Genomic DNA, 20882 nt, shown 5'->3' with positions numbered 1-20882 from the left:
GTGCTTGCGGAAAAGGTTGAGTTTTTTTTTTTTAATTTCAATTGTTCCATGTGGTGCTTATGTCTGCACTCTACAGGCATATGTTGCAGTAGTTAATACTTTGTTAAACAAACAATTCCATGTTGTGTTGAACAATTATTTCAGATAATGAGTTCAGTAGATATCACATGCCAATCACAATATATAGCATTACAAACAAAGAAACTGAATTCAATAGACATGGTGTGAGCACTGAACAAACTGAAGCACACTGGAATATATATATTACAAGCATACAAAGAAACTAGAAAGGACTTTATTTCTTGTCTGGCATGCCCCTAACTAGTTCTGTCATTTGCGTGTCTGCCACTGGCAGCACTGCTTTATTAGGTACTAGCATTACACATAATCCAAATTCTTCAAGGGGCTTCACGTCGCAATTTTGACACCATATTATCAGATTTCTGCACCAAAAGGGAAATTAATGTGAATAAAGGGATAATTACGGTACTAAGGCTTTTGTTTCCAGTCAAAAACCTGAACTCAATCACAAAAAAGTTACATGCTGGTACAAATTCCTACAAGCACATACCTGCTCAGTGTGAGATAGATACTTCCCGTCGAAGGTAACAACCACACGCGCATTTCCGTCTACACCTTTAACTTTGTCAACTGAGCAAAAGAAGTCGATGCCTGACATGCTTAAAAAAAAAAATTTACCAAAGGAAAGTGGTTAATCTATGATCATAATAATTAATAGAATGGGAATTAAGTTGTAAAATTTGAGAAGATCCTTACATGCCATCACCAAACTCTTCATTTATAATTTCTTTAATGCTCTCTCCAAAGTGCAACACAGCTTCATTTAACCTGCATGTTTTACTCATTAATAATTTAATGCAAAAACTTTATAAACCACATTGGCATATTCCGACATGATTCCTCCCAAATCAATAATCAAGCAATAAATATTAAATACCGAAAGAATAAATTTACCGATAAATGGCTGGCTCCTGTATAATATCAGGATGAAAGGACCTAAACGGTGGCGCCATCATGAGTTCTACTAACTCATCGGACAGAGCAGGAATGGCCTTGCGCAGCTTCGGTGCAGTATCGGGTTTGAGCTGGGCCTGGCGACGGAGCAATTGCGCCACATAGACATTTGTCAGACCCGTCTCAGCGGCAATCTCAGTGTAGCTCTTCCCGCTGAGCTCTTTCGCCTCTGCTAGGCGCCTTACAACCGACACTTTGAGGGTTTCCATTGGTGAAATGCTTCTCAGTACTTGTGACGTCTGTGGAGGAAAGAATTCACTGAGAGGGAGTAATAAAGGGAAGAGATGGGAGACGATACTTCTTGAATGCGTGGTCTGGATGGATAGCAGATTAGCAGCCGGCTGCTGCAATCCGAATTCATAGCACGAATGTAACATAATATTTCAGTTTAGATCCGGTCCATCCCAACCGTTCGATCATAATTCGCACGAATATTGAAGGCTTTTGTGGATTTCATCTCAGACTGGATTGATACGGATTCTAATTGGACGGTCCACATCTAAAAAGAAAGTTTTTGTTACCTCCGAATTTATGGTTTAGGGTTTAGGGTTTAGGGACAGGATAATATCCGAATTTATCACTATGGTAACGTAATATTTCTGTTTAGATCCTGACCGTCCGAATAAAATTTGCATGAATATTAAAGATTCCAGTGTATTTTACCTTGGACCGGATAGTTCGGATCTAAACAAAAAAATTCTATTACCTCAGAGATATGGACTCGTAATTCCCTCATCGCTTGCAGGTGCAGGGTTCCTTTCTTTCGTGGCTTTTTGTTAGTTGTACGTCTTTTCGTATTTTTGTGTCGGCTAAAATATATTTATTAAGTCATCTTTTTTTTTTTTTTTTGAGGAGATTATTAAGTTAACTGAAACACGGAACATATTGTTTTTGTTAATTGTTATTAAGTTTAAAGTTGATTCTATTCCAAAATATACTAAAAACAGGATTTTGTTTCAAATTTTATAAATTTATTCTGATTTTAATTTTTGTTGGTTAAAAATATTTTGGTATGCAAATGGAGTGTAAGGTTGTGACATGCATGTTGTGCAAGGGTTATCAACGAGCCCAACCGAGCTACACATAGCTCGAACTCGACTCATGTCAGAACGAACCAAGTCGAGTCTTATTTTACACAAGTTAAGTTGAGCTAGCTCATTAATAACTCTTTAGAATTGTGAGATTTGTAATAAAGAGTAGTTTTTGTTAATTTGATGTTGTGATTTGTCCACAAATCACAAGTCAAAAAAAAAAAAAATCATTTTTTTTTTCAACGAGCTATTCGCTCATTGTGGGCACAAAAAAAGATATTGAAAATGTCAAAAAATAATTTGACCTACTTCTCACAACAAGCTTAGAAACGATCTGAGTCAGAATTGAAGGAGCTAATTATGCATTTTTTGCTACAAATATTTGCCTCCTACAAACGAGACGGTTGAAATTGCATGAGCTCTCAATCTAGTGCAGGTCCGATGACTTTATGTCAACATCTCCACTCCATATCGTGGTCCTTGGGAGCCATACGCCTCGACATCTGTGTCGAACGGGGTCAGCTCATCCACGGAAAAACTGGGATTGACATTCCAACGAGGTGCTCCATCCTAGATTAAAATAATGTTAGTTTTGCTACATACAAAGAACTCTGCAATAAATAATAAAAAACAGTGTCTGACCGTGCCAAGCTCTACTGGAACTCCGTATTTATTTCTATAAGCATCCCACCCTTGGGTATTCAACACCCAGTCGTGGAACGCCCAACCTGAGTCATCAACTGCATAATTGGAAGTTAACTGAGTTAGAACGAACAATTCAACAAAAATAAGAATATTGTGTGTGTCGTACTTTTAATATTAACTTGTAATTACCTACAGGGGGTGGCGGCATATCGTGACCGTAGATGGCCTCTAGTTGGTAGTCCGGATTTCGCGGTGCAGACTTTATCTCCCGCCAATTGATGTTCTCCCCAGCATCGCGCAGCATACCAACGAGGCGGCCTTCAAAACTGCCTGTCTCCACGATTGGTGCAGTGTGCTCGAGCATCTGGCGTCCTATATATCGCCAAGCATCATTCGCCATGCACACCAAGCTGTGTCCAACTCCTCTCATAGCGGTCAACAGCTGCACACAACATGATTATGCCAACAGTAAGTAATTAAAATTTGCAATTTTAAATTAAAGTATGTTTTGGTTGTACTTACCGCATGAGCATTGATCGGACCCCAAGGCATATAATTGCTGGATGAATCCATCAGTCTACGTCGAAGGGTCTCGCCATAATGGCCCGTCAGGTAGACTGACGGCATGCTCCATCTCTGGTACCATACGACATATCTCAGATCCCCGGGACCAGCACCCAACGATGCAGTATATGGCGGGCTCCATAAGTGCTGCTCCACCCCAGTTCCATCTCGATTCTTTCTCCAGGTCCCTCAGCAGGGAGAGATACATCATCGGAACCGCGTCACCGCTGGAATCCTCGAACATGACAGCACCGCACAAATCCAGCACATACGCCCTAGTATACCTGCAATATAAAATAATTAATGTAAATAATTGAGATTGTTGAGGAACTACTAAGTTAATTTAAAGAGTGTAATAGTACCTCCTGACCGCCTCAATGTCAGCAGTCTCAGGAAATATCTGATTCTGGAAGAAGTGAAACCGGAGTGCCTTTAGAGAAATACAGTACCCGGAATAGCGGAACTCCTCCTCCTCCCCCTTCTTCTTCTTATATTTCTTCTACAGAGTCTTCGGATCACACCCTAACAACTCCGGTATCATCCTTTGCAGCTTTGGATGGTATGAGATGCCACCTATGGGGTCGCCATCAATACGTAAACCCCATAAGGCGCTCACATCACCAAGGGTGACTGTCATCTCCCCGACCGGGAGATGAAATGTATGAGTCTCAGGTCGCCATCTCTTCCTTTAGACCATGCATCAGAGACACATCGATCTTACTCTGCGGCATGGTGGCAAGCTGATACAACCCGAGGTTCAAGATATATCGCTGCATTTCTTTATGGGGAACGAATAGAATCTCAGACCTGCGGTGCCTCACCGTAAGCATGACATCATCATGTATTTATTATCAATTTGTCAGACTCAAAATCGTGCCATTTTTTTAGTAACTCAACAGATGTCATTTTTTAAGTATAAAAATCACGTACCTCAACAAATGCCAATGAGACGCAGTGCTTAACATGATGGGTCCATAGAAGATGACTAAATGTGTCAGGATCATGCACACCATCTGGAAAACCGGCCTGAGACGACGGATCCGCTCCAGTCGGATCCTCAAAACCCCTGCCAGTTGTATCATCATATGACGATGGGCCCTTTCCAGTCGAATCCACCGAGGACGTGCACGCTCCACTCGGACCCACAACATCTGCACCCACTACTGTCGAACCCGCTGCAGGCTCAGCTCGTACTCCCCATCATCTAACTCTAGGCATACTACATTTACCAAAAATTCATTCGCAATTTTAAACAATTTCTTAATATTTGCTACCAATTATTCAAACCCTAATAATTATTTAATATATTAAGAATAATTATTCAAATCCTAATAATTATTTAATATATTAAGAATAATTATTCAAACCCTAATAATTATTTAAAAATTATTCAATAATTATACAATAACTATAGTATATTATTTAATATATTAAGAATATAACATATTAATTAAATAATTATATATTAATAACTATTACTAATTATAACACATACTAATTGTATAATTATAATTTACCAATAATTATTAATCAAAACATACAATTTATATAATATTTTTATAATAAGTATTTAATATATTAATAATATATAATTATTTAATTAGAGTGAGTCTATGGTACTATGCATATCACGGGTTGGTACGTGCTACGGCACAATATTCGAGTTTTCAAAATTCTAATGGTCGATCCGAACCGTTCATATTGTTCTCCATATTAATATGTGTTTGGAGACCAATTTTTATATTTTTTGAAATTTTTTGACTATTTTTTTAGATTTATTGAAAATCACTGTTTTTGGATGGTCCAGAATTTTCAGATCAAGTAATTTTCTAAATATCTAAAAAAATAGTAAAAAAATTACAAAAATATAATATTTGGTCTCCAAACACATATTAATATGGAGAATCAGATGAATGGTTCGGATCGACCATTAGGATTTTGAAAACTCGAATATTGAATCGTAGCACGGACCAACCTGTGATATGCATATTTTTAAATCATAAACCCTAAATTTTTAAACATTTCAACCAATTGAACCACAAATTATAACCGTAAATTGAACCATAAACCCTAAATTTTTAAGTAATTCACAATTCACAACCATAAACCCTAAATTTAACTATAAATCCTAAAATTTTAAAGCAATTCACAATTCATAACCATAAACCCTAAATTGAACCATATCACATTCAAGCAATTTTACCATAAATCATAATCCTAAATTTGAGCAATTGAACCAATTCAAACAATTCAAGCATCCCACAATTTAATCCCGCAATTCCCACAATTTCCACAATTTAATAGTATTTATAAATAACCCGCAATTCTCACAATTCGTGAAATTTGACCAATTCGACCAATTCAACTAATTACTCACATTTAACCCTAAACATCGAATCGAATCAAACCCGAATCACATTAGACAATTTACTCACATTTAACCCTAAACATCGAATCGAATCAAACCGAATCACATTTAACCCAAACCCTAAACCCTAATCAAATAAAAAAAAGAAAACTCACTTGTTGATTGAGAGAGAAGCGAATCAAGGCGTGAGGTAGTGACGAACGTGGTGCGAGGCAGAGAGGGGACGGCCGGCAGATCTAGGGCGTTTTTCTTCTTTCTTTTTTTTTTTTTTTTTTTTTTTTTTTTGCTTTGGATGAAGGCAGAGAGGGGGAAGAAAGGGGTCTTCACGGGTTAATTTAGTGGGTAGTGGGTAGTGGGGCGCCCGTCCCTGGGGCGCTTCACTCTGCTCATGGGCCGCCACACTGTGGGGCGCTTCATGATATATATGGGCCGCCCATGAGAGTGGCGCCTCACAGGGTTTTTGGGCCGCCCGAAGCCCAGGCGGTCAGGGCAAAAATAAAAAAAAATGGTAGATATGGGCATTGGTAAAATTTTCATTTTTTAAGGGATATTAATAAAAATGGCCGCTCGAGGCGCAACATAATTAATAGTTTTGAAATGAACAAAAAAAAAAGAATCCAATCATCTTGTGTTTCTAAATATTGGTTATAAATCGAATAAATCTTCATTTAGTTGCTCTGCTTAAAGACTCCAACATAAATAACTTTAAAATTTAATATGGTTATAGATATGAATGCCGATTTTTTTATTTATATCTAAAAAATAAATCAAATTACAAAAAATAACCACTTCGGCGTTGAATTTCGAAAAATATACAATCCGGTTTTCCAGTAACCGGATTTTTATTTTTTTTCCGTTACCCAATTCCCGGATTAGTGAAATGGGTCCGGTTATTGGTTAACCGGAAATGAGCAAAAAGTTTGGTATGCTATATGTCCGGTTAATGGTGCACCGGTTTTGTGTGTTTTTTTTAAAAAAACAGAAATTATTATTATTTTTTATATTTTGTATTAAAATATTAGAAATGTTGAATATATTTCTTTGAAAATAGATGAAATACAATATAATTTGATTTATTAGAAAGACTGCAACAAATAATCCGGATCAATATTTTTCAGGTCGGATTTTTCGCGGCTGTAAGAAAAATTAATATATTTCTTTATGTGTTATTGGAAAAAAATAAAAATGCTTAGATTCCGAGTTATTGATCCCGGTTCAAAAATCACTTCTAGGTGATCTAGAAAATATTATGATCTTTCTAGTACATTTAATTTATTAAAAGTTGTATCTATTTTCTTTGTATTAGAGATGTCACCATAATCCAACTTCTCATACAAAAAATGTAACAGTCAACATTAAAAAGAAGAATCTAAATTCAATGCACGGAGAGGTTGCTTTTGTTGTTCTATCTCCATCTAGGGTTATTATCATTAGCAACTCCACATTTCTCTGATCTATCATCTATCTCATATTCTCATCCACATAATTTTCTGTTAAAAGTGATATTAAAAAATTAAGTATTATGTGTTGGCGCTGTCTACTTTGTATTATCAGGCTCTGAAACCTATAGCAAAAGGGCTAGTGTAAAATGGATCTTATTGCCTTTGCCAACCTTATGGTTACAATTTTATTATTTTAGTCTAAAAATAGACAAAAATGCCTCAACACCTATATATTTGAATGAGATCTTACTCCGATTTTTTTTTTTTTCCAGTAACATAAAAAAGAAAATATTAAACCGATAACATCAAAATTGGAAGTTTATAAATTTAGCACGACTGCTGCAGTTTGCAGTGGCTTCTAAACTGTTTTCAAACCGTTATTGTATAATTTAAATATTAAATACATTTTTATGATATTTTTGAGGAAAATATATAAACAAAAGTTTATTTTTGAAAAAAAAAAAATCGAGCCAGAAGATATAAGCATCATAGCTCGATATATATATAGTTGTTGTAGTCTGTAGCAATTTAGAAGCACTATAGACTACAACAATCAGGTGCAAAGTTAAACTTTCGAGCTATGAGGATTAAAATGAAATATAACTTAAATAATAATTTTAGAATATAAAAACAATTCAACAATACTATTCGTGATTTGCATATTAAAAGGGTATAATTTAAGAATAGTTTCTATTTTTGTAATATTTTATATACTAACATGTTATTACTTTTAGAAAGGAAACAAAAAGTACTCGTTCGATCGAAAAGGCCCCAGAAAATTTATTTCGGATATCATTCGTAAAATTCATAAGATTAATAAATAATACAGGTATTAAAATGATTTATTTACGAATTATGTTTGCTTAGTTCGTCTATTTGTTTCTCCTGCTCCTACTTTGAAAACACTATTACTATAATCAAATGTTATGAATGTAAAAATGAAAAAGGAAAAAGAAAAAAACAGAGAGAAAATATTATTAGATCGTGTAAGAAGACGATATTGATATACGTACCTATCTGATTTTTAAAACTAAAATATAATAAACAAAAAATAAAATAAACATACCTCTTAATTTTATAGTTTATACAATGCATTTAAGTGTGCCATATGATTTATATTATTTTCTGAGTCGAAAGTCTTTAACTAAATTTTGAACCATGCATTTTTATCAGTTATTTACTATTGAAAAACTTGGAAGAATAACTCTTTCCGATTTTTAAATTTGTTTAGCGAATTATTTGGCCTCACAATTTCTCTCACAAAATTTGCTCCTCATTTTGAAGTGCATAATCATGAAAAAGATTTAAAAAAAAATTCATGTACAATATACACTCCACGCCACATCACGCCAAGGAAGAAGAAAACAGTTATAAATAAGTGCTCTAATTTGTCACATCAGAATTCAGATCATGCCATATTTATCTGTTGGAGATGATGTTAAATGCCGAATATATTCAAATTATTAGGTCGGAAAATTATAAACAACTTAGTGCGCGCAGAGGATGTAATCCATCGAGAGGCCGCGGAGGACATACAGAATGATGGAATGCTTGGTATCGATCTACTGTTGCTTTTGATGCTATGTGAGCATGTTGTTAGATATTCTATGTGACTTTTCTTGCTTTGTGAGCATGTTTATTATTTCAGTACATGTATGTCGTTTTCATGATATTTGTATGTCTTTTGTAAGTTGTTACTAGCTTCCTTTTTGGAGTTGGTACCAGCATAACTTCTATTCGTTTCAATGGAAACTGGTGGGATTTTTTTTCCCACTTTATCAAAAAAAAAAGAGATGATGGTGGCGCCGTTAGTGCATGATTTTTACACATTCTTGGTAATTGTTTCTCTACTTGTGCACTTAATAATATTAGTTCTATTGTTTTGTAATCATCAAACATTTTTTATTACGACACTGGATCATTTTTGTTATGATTTTAGCAATAATTTCTTCTTGAAAGCAAACAAATTTAATCAAAGGAGGACTCAAATTAATTTATTACATACATATATAGTATTTCGACGAAAAAGATTCTAGTAAAAATAAATATAAAATGCTATAAACCTTTATATGAAAAAGATGATGCATATCATATACGATTCATGTTGTTATTTAAATTATTGAAGTTTTAAGTTTTAAAGATGTAAATATATATAAGATAGATGCGAAAAATAAAAACATATAAAGATTCTTTTGTTGATGGATAATGCACTACATCTAGTGGTGTCTATTATCTAAACAGTTGAATTTATTTGTTTTGATTTAACCCAATCAAATTTATTTAGGATATAGTGGTATCTATTGTGTAAACAGTTCATTTTGTTTAATTTATTTAATTTGAGTCGGTTTAAAATTATAATACTTCGATTTTTTTATTTACTTTAACTATTAAAAATAAAATAAACTGAATAAATTAAATGAATAAAAGTATCAGTAAATATTGTCTAAGTATTATAATATCATACATACTAATATGTAAATTATCAAGCTAATACTTATGCTATTACTTATAACTTAAAACACCCATACTAATTCAGCTTAACATGATATCTACGTTAAAATGTACTTAGAGATCAAACTTTATATTTTTTGAATTTTTTTTTTGCTATATTTTAAGACAGATACAAAATTACAGTTTTTAAATGGTCCACAATTTTTTTAAAAATATTAATTTTGTACCTATCTTAAAAAAATAGTGAAAGTTCCAAGAAATTTAAAATTTGATCTCTAAATACATTTTAACGTGGATATCATATTGAGTGGTTCAGATATTTTGTTTGAACTTTGAAATCAAAGATAAAGATGTTGAAGTATAATTGGAGTATAAAGCAATGAGGCATTTGAGCTCTCCTCTTAATTTTATTTGATTGATTAAATTATTTGGTGATTTCATCAGTTTGATATAGTGGTTTGCTAACGGGTTACCCGTGATCCATTCTGGGTAACCCGTTAGGGGTAACGGGTAAGGCGGGTAGGACGGGTACGGGTACAACCCGCAATGGGTAGACGGGTAGTTTTCCCAAAACCACTACCCTACCCGTTTATTACCCGTACCCGTTGCGGGTTGACGGGTACGGGTATTCCGGGTACGGATCCGGGTATCCGGATACGGGTCCGGTCCGCCCGGTTTTTTTTTTTTTTTCTTTCTGTTTTTCCCTTTTTTTCTGTTTTTTTCAAAAAAATTCAAATTTTTTTGAAGTGAAACGGGTCGGGTACGGGTAACGGGTACGGGTATGCGGGTAGATGGGTACGGGTAACGGGTACGGGTATGCGGGTAGATGGGTACGGGTAGGCGGGTACGGGTAGACGGGTAGACGGGTATGGGTATAACGGGTTTTTTTTCAAATTAGATTGTCCGGTCCGTTTATTACCCGTACCCGTCTACCCGTCTACCCGTTTGTACCCGGGCAACGGGTACGGGTACCACGGGTAACGGGTACGGGCCGGGCAAAACGGGTTCTACCCGTTCCGGGTTTAGCAAATGCCTAGTTTGATATATACTTAAACAAACTTAAATAAAAAATTAATTCATTCCATTTGCTCTTTTGCCTCTTGCTAACCGTCATCAGCTGTTGCATTTGCTCCAGTGTGAAATTAAACCATGCACCGTAATCCGAGATATTTTCTTTAATTTTTTAAGTCGAAAAGCAACTTCAAATACTTGGTCAAATATAACAAATACATCATTAACTATATTGAATAGTAAATACAGTACAAATTTAAAACTAAACCGTGTTTATTGATCTTCCATGAAAGTTAAGAACCATTAAACGGTGTGGCAATTCTCTGAAATACTCCGACATGAATCACCACACGGTCTCTTCTCAATTCACCGCCACAGGAAATCTACAGTTATTGGGGTAGCATATTAGCATCACATGGCCTGGGCTACGATCTGACTTGGTAACACGGGTCTACCTAACTTTTATTAAATACATAAATAGCAGATGCCGTTGCCGTTACTATCCCAGCCTCTCTCAATCGCATTCCCTTTCTTTCTCTAATCTCTCTTACAATTCAATCCACAAAATGATACAAAAATTGTGAAACTTTTTTTCCCAAATTAGCTTTCTTTTCGGGTTCGTTGAACATTTTAGTTGTGGGTGTTCTCCAATTCAGGGTTCTTTTGGATTATTTTTCGTCATCTATTCTATCCCCAATTTTATTGGGAATTTATTTCGAACTCTATTGGATTCTAGAGAGAAGGGAATAGAATCCAATAGAGGAAAAATTGAATTCCCCTTTTGAAATTCAGATGCAACCATGGATTGGAACAAATTGAAAAACAAGAGCTTAATTCCGAAAACTGAGAAGGCTTCTTCTCAGATTGTTCTACAACCAAGCCAAAATTCTAGTGAAGAAAATGAGGTGAAACAATCTCTTTTAGCAATATGTGAGAAAGGTTGTCTTGTGAAAAATGTTGATAGAAAGAGAGGCGATTCAAGCCGGAGAGTTCGGTGGAAGGATGATTATGGCAATTTGCTTGTTCAGGTCAAGATTTACCAGCCCGAGTATGTTTCTCTGTTCTATCCTCTTCGTTTTTATTAATCTTTCATAATTTTAAATTTTGAATTCTCTGTTGGTCATTTTAAGTTCAGGTCCCTGATATTTTGCATGTATTGTCGCATAAGTTTATTTAAAACATTACTTTTGATGATTTTCAATATCACGGAAGCTGGAAATTTTATTTTGAAATGGAGAAGGTGCAAGATACAATATTTGGATTTTCATTTGAGGTATTTTAAAACTGAAATGTTCAATTGCACCAAGTAATTAATTAACTTTACAAATAATTAATTAATGGAATAATGTACTTTTAACGTCTTTGTTTAATGTCCGTCTGTTACTTGAAAGATGAAACAAAATTATATGCTTGGGAATTAGAAAGCTGTTAATGATTGTGTCCACAGAGAAACAAAAGGTAAAAAAAAAAAAAAAAAAAAAAAAAAAAAAAATCAGAGAAAGAGATCATCCAATCCTGCAAATTATTTTTGATGTCCAATTTAAAACAAAAAAAGAGCTGTTGGAGCAGGGAGAACAATACTATAATACATCAAACTAATGTATAGTCGAGTTCGGCTAGTATGATATCAGTGTCATATGACACAATATCTCAAATTTATTGGATAGACTTGAAACGACTAATCCAAATCATTCAAACCGATTTACTTTATGAGTGATGCGTTTACATGCAAAAAAATATTTATTTTGAGCTATTTTAGTATCAAGTAAAGCAGTAAAAAACATTGAAAATAAATGCATTAAAATTAACTTAAAAACTTCCACATTTGACCATTTGACTTGATACTAAATAAATTCGAAAAATTATAAATTTTGCACGTAAACACACAACTAATGAAGTAACTTGGTTTGAATTCACTGTTTGAAGACAATATAGTCATAGTGTAGTATGTAACTATATACAAACTATATGGAAGGTGACCAAAAAGGTATACTATGAAAAAAAAAAAAAAAAAAAATCTGAAATGGTGGTTGTCCTTCTCCATATATATGTATATATAAAAAAAAGTGTTCTAATGTTAAAGATAAAGCACAACTCTTGAGTTTGGATTCCCAAAATAACTCAAAATGTTAGTTTAAATTCGGACTGTCTGATGAGCTTTAACACGAATATTTAAAGAGGCCCATAAACTTTCAACTTAGGCCGAATTAGTCTGAATTCTAAGCAAACGGTCCGAATTAAAATTCAAAATTTAAGTTACTTTCCGGATCCGGATCAGGATCCCAATGTCTCTTGGGTTAGGCTGTATAATCTAGATTTTGAAGGCCTCATATTGAGCTCAGATTAGACCTATAGTGAGCCCATATTGGCCCATATATGTTTTATTGTCGACAGACTCTACACATATAATTCAATCCCTGTAATTTCCCTTTGTTGCAACGTGTCTTTGTCACATAAATTTCAAAAACTACTAGAATTGAAACATTGATTTTGTCTCACTAGGAGTCCTGTCCTCTCTTTATTTTTCTGACCTCCATCCGGGTCCCATTGATTTTTCATACTGTGTAGTGTGGTAAATTGTGGAAATAAGTGGGGAACCATTGATTTAGTTCCAGTGGCCCAACCGAACCAAACTATTAATTAAGTGTAATTTATTTATGGAGAAAAAAGTTACCAATAAATTGATTTTTAAATTTCTAACACAGAAATCCGCTCGAATTACCCATTTAAACCATACTGGTACCAGTTGAAATTCAAATCAGGATGCTGCCTTTACTTGCTCAAAACCTGTTTTATTTGGAATGTGTCCCGAATACTATTTGTTTATAGTTCTGTTGATAGTTTTGTGTGGTCAATTATTATTTCTTTTAAAGTCCTTTAATGATAATGCTTCTTTTCTGGTGTAGTATTGATTTGTATGATGATTCATCAGACGACGATGTCGACTTCACAGATTTCTGCAACTGTAGGATCATGTGACTTCTTTAACACTCTTTGTATTCTTTTGCACATCCTGTCAATAGTTCTGATACTACACTCACACCTGCTATTTCAAAAGACATCAAAGAAGCACGGTAAATTTGTTAATCAAACCGAAAGGTGCACTTTGTGTTGAGACTAAAGGAGTTCTGGTAAAATGCATCTGGAAAGAAGACAACTGTATTTTTCTTGGTACAAACACAATACATTTTTGTTCTTTTTTGATACAGAGAAAGATACTTGTACTGCAATTAGCATACTTCATAAAGAAAATGGGTTATCAAATTTTCTATATATATATTTTTTGAAATAGAACTGTATATAACTGCAGATGATGCCTTTTCTTTTCTTAAAGAACATTAAAATTTCACATATATGTAATCACCAAATGAACGGCTAGGGTAAATTGTGATGGGTCTAATTGACGGCTTAGGTAAGATTAACGGGCAAAATTCTAAAAGTCAAACACACTGTTACCACTGTAAATAATTGACTATGATTTATCGTTTTTTAACTTACGATTATTGTTTCGAGTGTAATCGAATTGTTTTAATTTTTTTTAATACGAGTATAGTCTGAGTAAGGCAATGGTAATATGTATATTACGGATTGACTCATGCTATAGATCCATATATCTATTTTTAAAGTTTAAATAGTTGATTCAAACAATTAAACATGATCTCTATATAAAAATGTACTTGCATATCAAATTATATATTTTTTGAAATTTTTTATTATTTTTTTTAGATAGGTAGAAAATTATTGCTCTTGGATGGTCCAGAATTTGCAAATCAAGTGATTTCCATTCATCTTTCTAAAAAAAATAGTAAAAGAATTCTAAAAATGTAAAATTTGATTTTCAAGTATATTTTCATGTGAAAATCACATTGAACGGTTCAGATCTACTGCTTAGCCTTTAAAAATGAAAAAAAAATGAGTTCATGCGCAGGAGCGTGTAATATACATATTACCATAGCCTCAATTCATTATATTTTTGACTGAGAAAGACAACATTTTATCTCTGCATAAAAACGTCGTCAAATACAACGTTTGTGTTTTGTTTCAAATTTGTTTGATTTTAATAACATATATATTTTTTTTTAAAATCTACTTATAAATAAACTGATAATACCTCATTATTATTTCTCAGTGTGCCTCATAACTATTTCCAGCTGTCCACTGATTGGCCATTGATCTTACTCTGTTTTTCCTTCTCTTTCTGGCAAATATCTTACTCTGTTTCTGCTGGGTGCAGTGTGCTGTGTGCTGTCTGCTATTTTATATCCCTCTTTAAATGAATCCCAAAATCATTTGTTACCTCTTTCTGGTAACCAATTCTACTAGAAGACAATGATAGGGGGCCCCACAATACTCTTACTGGACCCTGGAAGGAACAAAAATGGTGAGGCCCACCAATCAGTGACCTGATACTTCTTCTAACGTAGGAATTCTCTCACAGAGAAACTGGACTCAGTGTCTCCTTATGAACTGAAAATAAACAGAAACAGGACTTAGTATGAAGTGAAGTCAAAGCACTACCTCTCCGGTCTTATCAACTCATGTGTATCATTGATTCGATCCCCAATTTTATTTATTTATGAAATACTATTATGATTGCTCAAAATTTTGATGTATAAATGATTTCTCGGATCCTATGTGGTCAAGTCAAGCTATGTGTGATGACTGATGACTGATGAATTTATTGGATATAAATAAAAAAAATTGACTCCAAAGAATAGAGCTGAATTTTTTCACAGTTCCAAACCTTAACTCACTGTAAAATTCTATAGTAATTCTATAAATAAAAATATATGTTCGATTTCTGTTATGAAATAAAATGATAATTTGTTTTTATTAAATTTCGAAATAAAAAATTCTGATCAAACGTGGCTCGTTACGAAACAGACATATTGTCCGACAAATCAACCATCTTTCTTCAAGTCATAATTATAAATGTCCCTTATAGTTTCTTCTACTTCTGTAACTCCACATCTGTACCCCTGAGATTAGACGAGAAGATGATTACTGATACTATCATTAAAATCTATTGTTTGTGTACTGATAGAAGTTGACAAATTGAGATTTGATGCAGAGGTGCTACTTTTACCCGATTACCCGAATCCGATTTGGAACCGAACCGGATCCGATTAATTTGAATAGGGTATGATTTAAAAAATATAACCGGTTAAATTATGAGTATGGTTACAAAATTAATAATTTAACATCCGATCCGGATCCGAACCGGAACCGATACTCTAATGGGTAGGATATGGGTTTCATTTAATTATCCGACCCATAACCAAACCCAACCCGATACCCGTATAAATGCCTGATAAAACATATATCAATAACTATTAATATATAAAAAATATAACTTTGCATATTAATTTCTGCATAAGCCGTGGTGAGTCTAGTATTTTTTTTTAATGTGAGAAAATAGATTACAGTCACATATTCACTATATTTATACACACAGATGTATGCCAAATTTATTCCTTCCATAATAGCCGCATTAATTTTTCAAATAAATTTTATTGCTATGAATACATCCTTCAATATTTGCCTTGATATCATTTGCATAATAATAAATTTTTTTGCTCTCATTGATATGTCATTTCTACAAATTATTAGTATTTCATTTATAGATTTTTTGAACCACAGAAAAGAAATTCGTCATCTCTAATATTTTATTTTCTAAAAGTTATATCTCTTCTTCAATATTTTTATTTTCAAAAGTTATTCTCTCTATCCTCCTGATTTTTTTTGTGACATATATCCGTTCCGGATCTGGAACCGCCCCGTATCCGAATCGGACCCGATAATCTACAAACAAGTTATGGGTATTTATCTACCCGGAACCGAAAGACTGGACCCGAAATATCTACGGGTAAGTAGGTATCCTGCTCCGAACCCGACCCGATTTGAAACAAATAAGTATATGAATCGAAATTCGGACCCGGACACTTTTAGGATACAGATCCAAATATAATAGTATCCGGGCCTGATCCGACCCGATAGCACCTCTAATTTGATGTTTACTGATACTATCATTCAAATTTACCGTTTGTGTACTTAATGAAGTTGACAGCTCATCAAATTTTATCCTACGTGTAATAGATTTTCCTTTTTTGTTTTAATTTGGGAAAAATAATGCTGAGCTGCTTTTAGAAACATGGTAAACTCAAATTAGGTTTTCTTATTTATTTTAATATTTTAGACTGCATTTTATTTTTATATCAAATTAATTTGATATCAAACAAATTTATTTAATTTAAAAAATATATAATTATAGATGTAGTTTTATTATATTAATAGTGTCTGTAGTATTTTTTATGGATGATAATTAATCAAATTCTCGATTGACTAGAAATTAATATATGCTCTAATTAATATTGAGGATTGCTAATAAATGCTCTTAAATCATAAAGAACACAATATTTACAAAATGGAAATAATTATTTGTGTAATTAATTAAACTTATCTAAGAAGAGAAAAAATTAAGTTCTTGAAAAGATTTTGCAATGGTTTTTAAGGCATGCATCCTACCGACATGAGCTAAAAAATAGCAAAATTTAAGGAATAAGGAATTTCCTAACACCTAATTAGAAAATTAAGTTTTTAATGCACTTTCATTCAGATCACGCCTTAACCGGCCATTTTTATTAATAACCAAAAAATAATATTTTTTTTACAAAAATACCCTCAAAATATGAGTTTTTTCAAATATAACCAAACCGCCCGGGACACGGGCGGTTTGCTCTTTTTTTTTTTTTTTTTTTGAGAGATCTGATTTTTTTCTTAATATTTTTATTTGTGAAGTTTTAGTTTTTGTTTAGGATATTTGCCAAAAAATAAAACATTTGATATATTTATAAGTGGTGTCGTAACTCTTTATAACTTTGATTTGATTTGCCAGTTGAATATCACAAATATAAAGATAACACTAATTAAGGACTAGACAAAGGTCCACTTATTTGATTTGTCAGTTAAATATCATCAAGAATCTTAACTCATATGAGAATTAAGAAAAATAAAAATCGAAGAGATTAAAGTGAAAACCCTCTGTACTATTCTTTTTCTTTTTCTTCTTTTTTTTTTTTACGGGAGAGAAGGTCCCTTAATTAAGGGTAATAACTTGTTGTTTCACTCAACACACACCACGTGCCACTGGCCATGTGGCCATTCTTCAATTTTATTTTATTATTTAAAGTTAGCATTTTTATAATTTTGACCTTAAACTTTTCAAACTTTATAAATCAGTCCAAAAACTTATAAAGAAGGATATTAATTATAACTAGGTGTTTATAATTGGAATTTCAAATTAATTTGTCTAACTGTCGAATATTAATTTGTCTGACTTTTGAATATTCAAATAGTTTGGAATTTCAAATTAACAACATATAACTGGACAAAGTAACTTAAATAGATGTTATGCTTAATAAAATGATACTTGACACTAAAATGCAATTTATTCTATAAAAATATCTTTAAGCATTTTGTATATTACCTTCAATCATTAATTCCATTTACATATTTTGCATAGTATTACAGAGTTAGTTCACCATAGTTCAAATTTTTTTTTTTATAAACTCATATACATACACATATATACACATAAACACGTATACATATACATATATACAATTTTTTTTTTATAAACTCATTTTTTTTATAATATATGTATATTATAAATATATACATATATTATATGTATAATATATAATATACACATATATACATGTAAAGTAAGGCTACGCTACTTCATGAATTAAACGGAGCATTTTAATTCGCGCTCATATCTCTAGTTTCGATGTCTAAATAGTCGATCCAAACCGTTAGATGTTTAATCTATATTAAAATGTGCTTGGAAACCAAATTTTACATTTTTTTTAATTTTTTTACTATTTATTAAGATGGTTTGAAAATCGCTGTTTTTTAATGCCTACCATCGAACGAAAACTTAAACTGGATTTTTGAGGCACTAAACGATATTTTTTTAAAATTTTGATGCTTCCGATGCCCGGTGTTTCACCGGGCAAAATCAGATCCGTCTTGTCTTCCCCTTTCCGAAGTGCTCATACGCATAAATTCGACTTTTCTAGCCAAAGTTATGGGTGTTTAAAGTTTTTTCGAAAATTAAACTTTGGAAATTCATAACTAACTGTAGAAAAATCCAAATAAGTTGAAATTTATATCAATTCTATGTATTTTTGAATGCTCTACATGCTGTATCAATCCATACTTGAACCCTTTATACATACAAAATTTTGTGTGTGCTGAGTGAAACAACAAGTTATTACAATATATCAAATGTTTTATTTTTTGGCAAATATCCTAAACAAAAAAAAAACTAAAACTTCACAAATGAAAATATTAAGAAAAAAATCAGATCTCTAAAAAAAAAAAGAAAAAAAAAGCAAACCGCCCGTGTTCCTGGCGGTCTGCTATAGAAGCAGACCGCCCATGTCCCGGGCGGTTTAGTTATATTTGAAAAAACTCATATTTTGAGGATATTTTTATAAAAAAAAACTTTTTTTTTTGGTTATTAATAAAAATGGCCGCGCCTTAACATCAAATAGGGACCTCTAAACAATATATAAATTAAATATGGATGTGATAGAACAATACTCTAGTTTGGGATTAAAAACACTTAATATTGTTTAAGAATAACTTAAAAGTACTATTTCCTATGATTAATGATGTTACTGATAGCAATGCACGCCGGGGCTCCATTGATTATATATTATATGCAAAATGGTCAGAAATATAAAAGTACGATGAACCCTATACAAATTTAAATTTGTACCAAGTTTACACTTACCCGGTGTGCTAACTCAAAAATAGCACTAATCCGGAGTACTGTATATTTCATGTTTGGACACGCTATACGAAGCGTTCTCACTCTTGAGTCAGATTAAAAATGCGGCCATGCGGTCCGAATATGCGGCCATGCGGACTGAAATATGCGGCCATGCAGTCCTTCCATGCGTTTTTGATAATTTGATTGTATTTTAATTAAAATTTATGTAAAAAAAGTAAAAAAAAAACTATTGTTGGTTATGTCATTATGTGAAAATAAATTCAAATATATAAATATGAAAATAAATTCAAATATACAAACAATATTGAAGAGAAAAATTATCGACAGAAGGGAAACTTACACAGAATTTCCCATAATTTTGAGTTAGTATGTAGCCTTCATCTTTGAAGAGCTCAAATAATGCAACTGCATCCTGTTTGTTATTTATGACTTCACTTAGCTTACAACCAAGTTTTAACCGACGATAAATGACAACTGCTGCATCCTTCGCTTCTGAGGACTATATCTCAGAATGGCCCTTTCACAGCACCAATAGAAAAAAAAAAATAAACAAAATCAACAATCATGTCAATATCTTGAGATACCAAAGAAAGTGTGAGATAGAAATGAATTCAAAAATGAGTAAATAACCATTGGGCAGCTAGTAATTTGTGCACAAGGTGCTCTGTAAGCAATGGTATATAATGAGGACAGCACAGAACCAAAATGAAAATAATTTCATTGTCACTAAAGGTAAGTAGTAAAGTGGGGATACCTTGTGTTGTAATAGGCATTTCCAACCCCGTAAAAAAAGAAAAAGAAAAAGAAAAAGAATAGCATGAAACTACAGGGTTCCTTTTCTATTCAATAAACCTTTCTGTCCAGCTAGCCATTTTAGTTGTAATGTATTTTTTTTTTCATCTCATACGCAGAAGTGCCTTATTATGCTACACAAATAAGGTATATTTCAGTGATCCATTTAACAATGATACTCACACAGTTACACAGTACTTTCCTCAGCTATCAGGAGCACATGAAAGTTGTGTAATACTCCAAGATATCCATATATCATATATGGATGAAATTAAGTTATTTCAGCTAATTAAGTGCCACGTGATCATGAGGAAATTAAGTTATTTCAGCTAATTGGAACTTCTTAAAATTCAAATGTATTTCACAGATTTATCTTCCTAATTGGTGAAGTGTTGCAATTGTTGAATTGGTGAAGTGTTAGTTGAATTGTTGCAATTGTGTTAGTTGAATTGTGTTAGTTGCATTGGTGCAATTGTGTTAGTTGAATTGGTGAAGTGTTGCTTTGAAATGGTTTAATTTAGTTGAATTGCATGAATTGCATGAATTGCTTGAATTGCGTTATTTGGAATTTGGTGTGGATATGTATGAGATGTAGATATTTTAAATGTGGTATATGAATTGCTAACTTGTTAGGGGCTATATTGCACAATTGCAAAATTGGATATCTTGGAGCCTTGACAAGTTGTATTGAATTGCTTGGATTGCATGAATTGAAATGTTTTATATGCATGGTTTATGCATAT

General features: G+C 32.8%; 2 protein-coding genes across 2 annotated transcripts; one reads left to right on the top strand and one right to left on the bottom strand.

Annotated features, from left to right (window-relative positions):
• Window positions 1-232: 232 nt before the first annotated feature.
• On the bottom strand, window positions 233-1348 carry CYN (cyanase). The gene is made up of 4 exons (XM_078317576.1): window positions 976-1348; window positions 778-849; window positions 572-680; window positions 233-443 (listed from the first exon to the last, which is right to left on the bottom strand). The coding sequence occupies exons 1-4, from the start codon at window positions 1242-1244 to the stop codon at window positions 399-401; spliced, it is 495 nt and encodes a 164-aa protein (XP_078173702.1). The 5' UTR covers window positions 1245-1348; the 3' UTR covers window positions 233-398.
• Window positions 1349-11058: 9710 nt separating this feature from the next.
• Window positions 11059-13822, top strand: LOC144567437 (uncharacterized). The gene is made up of 2 exons (XM_078317574.1): window positions 11059-11595; window positions 13454-13822. The coding sequence occupies exons 1-2, from the start codon at window positions 11348-11350 to the stop codon at window positions 13524-13526; spliced, it is 321 nt and encodes a 106-aa protein (XP_078173700.1). The 5' UTR covers window positions 11059-11347; the 3' UTR covers window positions 13527-13822.
• The last annotated feature ends 7060 nt before the right edge of the window (window positions 13823-20882 follow it).

This window comes from Carex rostrata, chromosome 16 (genome assembly GCF_964058835.1).
Source record: "Carex rostrata chromosome 16, lpCarRost1.2, whole genome shotgun sequence".
NCBI lineage: Eukaryota > Viridiplantae > Streptophyta > Magnoliopsida > Poales > Cyperaceae > Carex > Carex rostrata.
Note: the sequence above shows the minus strand (reverse complement) of the source record. Positions and strands in the feature narration are given on the sequence as shown.